The sequence below is a fragment of the Amblyomma mixtum genome, chromosome 3, assembly GCF_055824585.1.
Source record: "Amblyomma mixtum isolate Tamu chromosome 3, ASM5582458v1, whole genome shotgun sequence".
NCBI classification, from domain to species: domain Eukaryota; kingdom Metazoa; phylum Arthropoda; class Arachnida; order Ixodida; family Ixodidae; genus Amblyomma; species Amblyomma mixtum.
Genome location: NC_143014.1, coordinates 142,317,329 through 142,328,062, shown reverse-complemented (window position 1 = coordinate 142,328,062; position 10,734 = coordinate 142,317,329). Strand labels below are relative to the sequence as shown.

At 44.3% G+C, this 10,734-nt stretch overlaps 1 protein-coding gene across 1 annotated transcript; it reads left to right on the top strand.

Annotated features, from left to right (window-relative positions):
- Positions 1–343: 343 nt before the first annotated feature.
- On the top strand, positions 344–7,307 carry LOC149352200 (uncharacterized). Its single transcript, XM_089575676.1, has 4 exons — positions 344–498; positions 4,068–4,338; positions 4,881–5,090; positions 7,062–7,307. Exons 1-4 carry the CDS (start codon positions 344–346, stop codon positions 7,305–7,307), a joined length of 882 nt encoding a protein of 293 aa, XP_089431802.1.
- The last annotated feature ends 3,427 nt before the right edge of the window (positions 7,308–10,734 follow it).

The window sequence follows — 10,734 nt, the reverse complement described above, 5'->3', positions numbered from 1 at the left end:
TTGCCCCTATCGAATTAGAAGACGAACGATGTGAACGATGTTGAATGATTGGAAGTCGAATTCAAAGCGTTAAAACGTATACAGAGACGAGCGGAGAAGACGTGGGAATGGAGAAAACGGGTTCCACGAACTGCAACACTCTCACAAGACGTGAAAAGCTCCTTAGTGCGTCATTTATGCCCCGTGTCTTGCTATTCCTTTAACTCGCTAGCCATAACTTGCGCAAGAGAAACTTCCCGTTACAAGCAGGTTTCGTCCACGACGCAGGCTGATGCCCTTTGCCGCCGAGAGGCTCTACTTGAACGACCACGTGGACAGCAACGACACAGAGCACCTCGTAGACATGGTGGAGCGCATCACTCATTCTACTATAAATTTCGTCACTTCCCTACACAATCCAACTGAGGAGAGCGAGCTGAGAATGATGGACAAGATTGCCACCTTGCGAATCTTACCCTATACCTTCGCTGCCTTGCACGACGTCGCCGAAGTGGACAGGTAAGCCTTTGTGGCTCAGCTATCATTTTCGGATTACACACTGGCAGTATAACGGTGCTTTAATATGAAACAGGCCGCCCCCCTGAAGTTTACAAGCAACCATCGCCATGGGTTTCTATTTGCTACGCGCAAAAACAACAAACAAAACGCGGCGACAAAGCACTGCAGCAAACAATTTTCTGACAAAACCGCTTCCTGCAATGACTAAGTGACATTATGGCGACAGGCGTGATCAACACATTTTGCGGTTGACAATAAGAAACTAGGGCTAGTGAAGAGAGTGAAACTTAATTTTTGGTTGCATGCCTGCCAGGATCGATGGACTTAGTGATCGTCAAGAATAATCGTAGTTAAGGCGGTGGAAAAGTGATCGGTGATACACTGCGTAAGTGTATACCAAACACGGATACTTTGCGCAAAGAGCAACAACGATAGCGCCGCGCCCAGCAGACAAAGCGAACAGGTGTCAAGGTGGCCACTGCTATATAAGGCCGGATGGTTTATTGAAATCTTTGCACATTCTCTTTTTTTTTATTTGAGCAGAGCAGTTACAGCATCTGCTGCAGGGGCAGAAGCTAAAGGCTGTGGTGCCTGACGAGGCCTCTGTTCCTCTGCAGTCGACGGAAGTGCAATACAAATTTGAACATAAGAAGAAAGCAAGTCACATAATTAAAACGAATGTGGGTAAATTATGTCATTATAATCACAACGTTAACAGAGTATGATAAGTACAAAAATATGCAAGGATATTATACAGAGATTTTGTTCAGTATACAATACATTGAAGGACACTTATAACAAAAAATAAAGTGAAAAACCATGGTACAAGAGAAGGATACAACCTGTGTATGCATGTCATAAGTACTCGTCACTCCCCGTACAAAACACCTGATATTATTAGGACATCTTTAATGTGCTTTTTGAATGTGCTAATATTAGATGCGAAATTTAAGTTACCTTCAAGTTTATTAAGAATTGAAGCCATTTGATAAGGAACTGTTTGTTTACCATAATTGGTTCTAGTTTTTGGCATGCGTCTTTTATTGTGTCGGAAAGGATAAGTAGAGTTCTCTTCCCTGTCGCAAATGTGCAGCTTCCGGAGTTGTACCAACTGAAGTAATTTATAGTAGTATAGCTGGTCGGCCCTCAGCATTTTATATTTTAAGAACAAAGGAGAAGTTTGTAGGAGCTGGTAACGTCCATAATAGTTTTCATAACAACGTAATATCTTTTTCTGCAGTATTATGAGCTTATTGTAATTACCTTTTGTTGTGGTTCCCCACACCATCATCCCATATATTAGTTTTGAATAGAACAGAGAGTTGTACAACAATTGTTTTAGCCATAGAGGAATTATGTGCCCTACTTTGTATAAACATCCTACGGTTCGTGCTAGTTCATTTGTTAGATGATTCACATGTGGCGTCCATGACAATTCTTCCTGGAACCATACGCCAAGGAATTTTTGTTCTTTAACCGAGGAAAGACATTGGTCATCAAACTTAAGTATTATTCTTTTGTGCAGTGGTTTGTTAACTGGGCGAAATACGATAAATGTTGTCTTTTTTTAATTCAGTTCTAGCATATTTTCCTTCAGCCAGCTGGACAGGTGCACTAGGTAGTTATTTACTTTGGTTTCGAGTGCTGTTATCTCCTGCGATGTGAAAAAAATATTAGTGTCATCTGCATACATAATGATCTCTGGTGATTCAGGTATTTTCACAATATCATTAATATACGCGAGGAAGAGCAACGGTCCTAATATCGATCCCTGAGGGACACCCTGAGTTAGTTTTAACTGTGATGAACTTGAGCCATTAATGAGTACTATTTGATAGCGATCATAAAGATAAGAAGAGAGAAGTTGCAGGGCAACACCACGTACACCGTACATAGATAATTTGTGTAGTAAGATGTTGTATTGGATAGAATCGAACGCCTTTTTAATATCGAGAAAAAGTCCTACCGTGTATTTTCGATCCTCTATGTTAGAAATTATTTTATCCTTAATGTATAACAAAGCCTGCTCCGTTGATTTCCCTTTTCGAAAACCATATTGACTTTCTGTAATAATGTTATGTTTATCAAAAAATGACACTAATCGGTTATGAATGACACCTTCAAAAATTTTTGAACGCGTAGGCAGGACGGATATAGGGCGGTAATTTGCTAAGTTTTCAGGACCCGCGCCTTTATATATTGGGGTGACTCTTGCTACCTTTAACTTTTGTGGAAAGACCCCTGTGGACAACATAAGATTTATAATAAAGGCCAAACTAACGGATATCACAGCGGATATATACTTCAACTCAATCGGGCGGATGACATCGATTCCAGCAGCAGCATTATTTTTAAGCTTGTTTATTAACATTTCTACTTCGTGAGGAGTTGTTGGGCGCATGTAAATTGACTCGCATAACGGTGCTATGGTCGATACTGACTGATCAGTGCAATTCTTTGTTGTACAGGCATTCGAGCCTACTTTAATAAAATGCATGTTCATAGCATTGGCGAGAGCATCACCGCGCACAATCTTGCCATCAATGGTGATTTCAGTAATGTTTAAACACTTTTTAGTTCTTCCAGTGAGTGCATTTACTGCATCCCACACCTTTCTAGGATTTTCTCTTATGCTGTCGAATTTACTATGGAAGTATTCTGCCTTAGCTTTCTTCAGATCGGATGTTAGTGCGTTCCGGTACTTTTTAAATTTCAAAAATAAACCTGGGTCTCTTTTGTGTAAAAATTCGTGGTACATTTTGTCCTTTGTTTTTATGCGACTGTAAAGAAGTGAATTCATCCATGGTTTTCGGAATTTTTTGTTTCTACGAGAAATGACGTTTTCTTCTGGAAATGCCACATCATACGAGGAACGTAACAAGGTGAAGAATATATCGAAGGCTTTGTTAGCGTCTTTTTGTTTATAGATTTCACTCCAATCAACTCTTTCTATCAGACGAGCAAAGTACTGCAGAGTTTCATCAGTGATTTTTCTACGCGTATGAAGCAGCGCATCCGGGTCTTTCCTGGTTTTCTTTTGGGATACCGCAATAAAAAATAATGGCAAGTGGTCGCTCAAGTCAGATGAGAGCACTCCAGAATAAAATTCATGAGGTTCTAAATTTGTTACGCATACGTCCAACAGTGTTGCACTCTGTGTGGTTATTCTTGTTGGCATGCGTATGCTGTTTTCGGAATCGTATGTAGAAAGAAGAGTCTTTAGTTCGCTGGCGTGCAAGTCATTGGATGAAAGGTCTATGTTTATATCTCCCAGAATAACGCATGAATATTGTTTTGCACCAATGAAGGAAAAAAACGTGTCAAGAAATTGCAAGAAGTTTCTTCTGTGCCCCATTGGAGGACGATACACAACTAAGATCACGAACTTCCCAACTCGTGCTCCTAGGCATTCAATATCTGGTGATATGAATGAGAAATCTTGTAATATTTCATACCGCATATACTCTCAGGGAGGTATAGTGCATTGTCCCTACTTAAGGAAAACATCCTTGCTCCTCTCAGGGTTATGGTGAAGAGGAGGAATTTCAGCTCCAAACGGGTCCGCGCAGGTTATACACGCACGTGCCAGACCAGAAAGATGTGATCTACCTGGACAACTACCTGAGCTTGTGCCGCATCACCAGCAAGTATATGGTGAGCCTACTTCTGGACACCACGGCGAACACGAGCAAGTTCTTCGTGCCTCCATTTAGGACAGGCTTGCCATACATGGTCAGTGTGTACAACGTAATCCACCTCGGCCTGGACACCGTTGTGCCCCCGCTCGACAAGTCCTACTCTCTCAACTACGCTGTTATCGGACACAAGGTCGTACAGCAGGTGCGTGTTCTCAGCCCTCGTCTCAAGCGCAAACAACGGAGCGAAGCAATTGACTCTTTGAGTGGCTGAATGGCGGTTAACTTGTAGCCACTTCTTTCACCACTAGCCTTTGTTGGTCGTGGGTCGAGCTGTGCGCGAAAAACCTCGCTTGCAAACGGCTGATTCGTAAAGCATGACCAGCTTGAGCGTTCGGCATGAGAGCTAAGCTAGGCCATTATCAGGTGTTCTGTGTAGGGGCACCCATACTGCTTGGGCCAGCGTGTTACCCGTCACATGATGTCACGAGCCTGAGCCGGTGTGCTTGTGAATAATAAAGCTGGAAAAAAGGCTTTCGCGCACATCAGCCTGAACTCTGCAGGTTCGACACAACAGCGGACGACAGTGCCGAACTTGCAATAGTTACTAAAGGACTTGTTCGACGTGGAGAGATTGAGAACAATCCTTTTTGTCTATTATGACTCCATTTTAACGGCAATGAAAGCTCACTGAATGCCTACTTAAAACCAGACTGATATACTGAATAACAGTGACGGATATCGCAGGCGAGCCAGCTGTTCTTGTACGGCCCAAACATCTTCAACGAGACGGGCAGTTATGACAGGGTGTGGTCATATGACTTCTTCAATGCACTGAGGAAGAAGTACCAGTGCCTACGGAGACAATACCTCGACCAGAGGTGGAGTGACGGCGAAATATCAAGGCGGATCTTGGAGGCTGCAGTTACTGCCGATATCCTCTTCAATGCGTACAAGGTTAGCGTGTCCTTCTGTTTGCTCAATAGCCCGAGGTACCTGGGCGGTGCAAAGTAGGTCCGAACTTTCAAAAACGCTGCGCAGCATTAAGGTTTTGGTTCTTAATGCTTCCTTCGTCGTGGCCGCCGCATTTCGAAGGTAGAGATGTGGGTAACGACTGTGCAGAGGAGGGATACTTCCGCATTTCCACATCGGAAGGAATCCAATGGCAGGTTTTGAACAATGCTTATAACCGCGTGCTGATCGCTTACTCAGTGTGTGTAATAGGTCGTTGTCCTTTAGAGCGCTCGCTAATATTTCGAGGCGATGAAAAGAGTCTCTGTAAGCACCGTGGCTTCGTAAAGGGGTTCCAATATCTGCGCCACCTTCCGACGCCATTTCTGATCACCTCCTGGACGCTGTTAGCTGGGAGGCATGTGGAAGTGCGAACGGTGGGCATCGTGGAGCCTCCGAAGCAATGTCTCCTTTAAGGCCAACTGCAACGAAATTTTTCTTAGGTTAAAACTCCTCTTAGTGTGCTGGGTATGTCATAAAACTGATCGTGACAAAGTTCCGCGCTTCTTAGAGAACTAGTACAGTTATTACAACCGTTTAAAAAGCTCTATAGCTGACGACGCGTGCATCTGGCGGCGTTTCACGCAGTTAAGCAATTTACCGGATGTGAGGTAGGGTCCGGGAAAGCGAACCCTCTTCAAGCCAAGCCCGTTGGGAGTGAACGGATTACGGATGGCATGAAGAGAAAGGCAGGAGGTTAAAAGGCAGCTTGGTAGTCCTTCATTTGGTACTGTGGTAAAGCTTTTAGAAATTGCAGGTGCGATTATCATGCCGAAATACTGTGTAGCCCGCGGGGGCAAGAACGCGCACGCCGCATGCGTTTTCGAAGTACTACAAACAGCGAAAGTTGGGTGGCATATGGCGCACTGTTTTCTTTCACGTGGCGTTCTAGTGGGGTCCTTGCTTGGCTTGGACAGAATGAATCGAAAGACCGCATCATCTCTATTGATTCCGGCCGCTGCACCAACAGCGCCATATCTCTTTGGAGATAGAAGGACGAAAGCAGACGCCGCGATACAAAAAGTGGTCCCTGTTTGCGGGCGTTCGTTTGAAGTGCTTACAAATTTATGCGACCGGAGTTCGCGTCGCTCGCAGCACATGCTTGTAACGCGTGTCCGCTCGCTGCGGTTTCTATGGGCAGCAGCGAGGCGGCGACTCAACTAAATCATGGAGCCCTATAGTGGTTCCGAGTGTTACCAATTATACGTAATTTTTGGCACTTGGTAACGGCCGCCCCTGTTTTCAGATTCGATTCGAAAAACGACGACTTTTGGAAGAGTCTCCATATTCGCTCTTGTTTTTAGGACCCTCTGTTGAAAAAAGTATTTTTACATGGCGAAACATTTCGTTGCAGTTGGCTGTCAGGATCTAACCGACACATCACGGTTATCAGCAGCGGTGTGTCGGTAAGTTGGCACCGGGCGGCGAGTTGGTGAACTTCCAAGTTTCCCCTCGGCAAGGGATATCAGGGAGTAGGGGTTGGTGGTAGATCGGTACTGCATAGCCCGTTCGTGACCAAACGACGACATCCAAAAGAGCCATTCTCTGCGCGGCGGCGTTATGCCACCGATTTCATCTCCCAGCAAAAGAATTTGGGCTTCACCTATGTCAGGGAGTAACAGGTGGGAAGTATTTTCTTAGTTTGTTCCAAACTTTATTGTTGGTTATGTACTAATTTCGCGAAATCCCCTTACTTTCAAGAGCAGCGGCGTTTTTTTCGCACCTCCCTGTGTAGAACGTGCTCACCGCAAAACAGCGATTAATTATTAGCGGCACCTGCAGTCAGTACCACCCATTATACAACGCAGTGCCTCGCAGTGGAAGGGATGTGCTCGCAGACAGATTGTGGCAAGGTACGGCGGATGACCTTGTTCGCAGCTGGCCTAACGAAAGTGTTTACACACTGTTTCCCCGCAGGGTGTCCGTAGGGCGCCGCACAACGCTAGACACTTCCGCCAGGAGAGGGAGGAGTTCGGCCTGACGCCCGAACAGATCTTCTTTGTCGGGCTGTGTATCAACTGGTACCAGCGGAATCACGGGCACCGCGGCCTGGCCGAACGAGCGTGCCGCTTCTCGCTGCCGTCGCTCAGCGGCTTCAGTGACGCCTTCATCTGCCCCCATACGGCGCCGCCACCTCCTACTCCGGACGAGTGCGCCTACTAGATCACTGCCGGCCTGCGGCGCCACCAACGTTCACCAGCACCACCACTGCCACCGCAGCCATCCCAACGACAACAATAACAAAGCTACAACAGAAATAGGAACAGCAACAGCAGCAGCGTCGCCACCAAAACAATATCAGTCACAGTAATAACAAGAACAATAGCAACAAAAGCGATAAAAATGGCAGTAGCATCGCAGGCCTAAAAAAATCAACAGCAGCAGGAACGCCCGCAGTAAGAATAGTATTAAGAGCAGAAGCGGCGCCAATATTAACACTAGCCGCAGAAAAAAAAAACTACAAAAAGTAGACAGCGTATCCCTTCTTTAAAGTCAGCTGATTCCAACCAAGACTGCATTTTTCGCCGAGTCTGTCATTTTTATGACTGGATATACAGTGGACTGAGCTATATTAAAAACTAGAAACAATTGTCGCCGTGCCACTGTTCAGCGGTGTCTTGGTCCATTGTTATGGACACCTTCGCATCCATCTGGGTGCTACTACCGCCGGAACGGATGGCAGCGACTTAATACCGCCAGGCAGCAGGAAAATCAGGGAAGATGACAGCCGTTTCTCACTGAGCGGCGTTATTTAGTTATAATTTATAGCATGTTTTTTTTTTCAGTGTATACTAATAGCGTGTTCTTCCCCATATTCTATCTTAGCGTCTGTAGCCTACGACTGTCAAATTTTTTTTTTTTTGTACCCTGCACTGTCACATTTCAGGCAGCATCGACTATCGAAATAAAGCTTTCGTGTTGAACTACTAGACGAAATTGCTTTCTGAGCTATATTTCCCCAACATATTTCCCCAAATAGATTGCGTATTTCTAGATTTTAAGAAAGCCTTTGACTCTGTACCTCATTTACTATTGCTACATAAGTTAAGTTGTCTTGGTCTGCACCCCAGTGTCATCGATTGGCTTCATTCTTATCTTCAGGGCCGCATGCAGCGTGTTTTGATTAATGGTTCGCACTCAGGTTATGTAAACGTTTCCTCAGGTGTACCGCAGGGGTCTGTTCTTGGACCCCTTCTTTTTCTGATTTATATCAATGATATTGTTTTGGATCTTACCTTCAAAGTACGGCTCTATGCTGACGATTGTGTCGTGTACCATGTTGTGGAAAGTTCCTCTGATGCGTTAAAACTACAGCGAAACTTGGATTCCATCCAGTCCTGGTGCTCAAAATGGCAAATGTCTTTCAATGCCACAAAATGCCAATTTGTCTCTTTCACTCGAAAGCGCTCCCCATTACAAACAAATTACTCACTACATAATGTTCCCTTGCAAAAAGTACTTGAATATAAGTACCTCGGCGTTTATTTTTCATCTAACCTAACATGGACGAGGCAAGTTGAGTACACTACATCCAAAGCCTACAGAATGCTTAATTTCTTAAAAAGAAATTTCAATAAAGCAGCGTCTAATGTCAAACAACTCCTGTATTTCACTTACATCCGACCAATTCTTGAATATGCCTGCCCTGTATGGGACCCCCAGTTTGCTTACTTATGTGATATGCTCGAGCGCGTCCAAAATAATGCTGCGAGATTTGTGTCCAATAACAGCTTCTCAACTAGTGTCACGTCTCTTAAAAACCACCTTGGCTGGGGATCTTTAGCTAACCGTAGGAAACATTTGAGATTACAAATCATGCATCGCATCTATTTTGGAAAGCTTAGCATTCACAAAGACCGGTATCTGCTTCAACCTCACTTTTTTTCTAGACGAGTTGATCATCAGTGGAAGATCCGAGAGATTAAGTGTCGCACAGATGTTTACAAAACCTCATTCTTTCCACGGACGATCAATGACTGGAACAGGCTACCAGCCGGCGTCACTGAGTGCTGCACGGGAGGTCAATTCCGCGCATTCTTATCTGATGTATGACGTGGCGCGCAGTTGTCTTGCGCGTGTCTTTTTCATTTCATTAGTGTTATTTTATTTGTGGAGCGTGGTTATCTTCCTTCAGTGCATGCTTTTCCTCATCTATTAGTTGTGTGATTCTATTTGTTATTATATGTACTTTCGGCCAAATGAGAAGAAGTTATTGTGTCCCCCCCCCCCTGCAATAATGCCCTCGGGCGCTGCAGGTATCTGTAATAAATAAAATACTAGTGTGGACTGGAATAAGCTTAACCACTATGTTCTGTTTAGCTGATCATTTCTTTCATGTACTGTGTAGATCCTTCTATTTTAGATTTTATGCCTGTGATCCCTGTATCCCTCAGCAGCCATGGTAGCAAATAAACGGAACAAAATAAAATTGACAATTCTTTAATATCTTAAGGTTGAATTTGAAACCATATCGCCCAAATGTTGGGCGACATGGGCTCCAACTTGGGATGGCAACCCGGGCAAGGGTCGGGAAATAAGTGTTTTCTCTCTCTCTCTCTCCCTTGTACAGAAAGCCTTAGTTCTTGCCAATACTTTAAAATGTTAATAACATCGTCTGCTGTAGGTTTTGTGCATTTTCTTTTCTAAATTTAATGCCTGTCTTGCGTCAGTTCTCGCCATATCGTTTGTAGCTGCACTAACATTTTATTCTTAATTTCACCAACGCTACCACACTGCTGTTAAGCTAACAGAATCTATTTTTAATGCACGTATTAAAAACCCCGCCTAATTACAAGCACATGTGGCATTAAAGCTAAATAGTTTCTCTTAATTGCTCCTTGTTTATGAAGAGGCTGAAAATCAACTTTTCTGAAAAACTCGCCTCAAAGGATTAGCAGCCCTAAATTTCAAAACTGAACTTCACAATGGTAGAGTTCATTCTTCATAGCAAGAAAACTCAGCGCGAAAAATGAGACGCGAGAAAAAAGGCCACAGTCTTATGGTCATCTATCGTTCGTTTTCTGCTGTTTTTTTTTCTCGCGGTGTGTTGCGCGGAGTCAATTTTCGACGTGGTGCGAAGCCTGTTGTGCGGCTCCAGGTAATAAAAATATTACTCCTACCACGCATCACTTACCGTTGAGGCGCAAAATATGTTTTAAATTGATACTGAAGTTTTAAATGGTGAGCAGGCCAGCTGTCCTGAACCTGCCGATATCGACAACAACGTGACGCAGTCGTTACATCTACAATGTAATTACGTACTGGTCCTAGAAAGGAAACAGCGATGACGTCGACAAGAAAGGCCGATCACAGCGTTTTAACCTCTCCTGTTTAGAAATTCCAATCAAATTCCAGCCAGAACCAGCCGCAAGTTTCTGGACCAATGGTGGCGCCACCTACGCGCCTAGCAGCCATCTACTGAACCAAATTTGTTTGAGCAGCTTGGAACAGTTTATTTGAATGCCGCAGGTGGCGCGACAACCCTCTGATTAACTAAACTTTGCTCAACTAGTGCGTTAGATTTTGGTAAAAGAGACATACGAGGATTTTGACAACTGGCATAACTGAAGAGCTCCGAACCTCAGCGAGT

Coding starts and splice junctions, on each gene's coding strand:
- LOC149352200 (XM_089575676.1), top strand. CDS start 344: ATGGTGGAGCGCATCACTCATTCTACTATAAATTTCGTCACTTCCCTA. Junction 499..4,067: donor GACGTCGCCGAAGTGGACAG/GTAAGCCTTTGT, acceptor GGGTCCGCGCAG/GTTATACACGCACGTGCCAG. Junction 4,339..4,880: donor GACACAAGGTCGTACAGCAG/GTGCGTGTTCTC, acceptor CGGATATCGCAG/GCGAGCCAGCTGTTCTTGTA.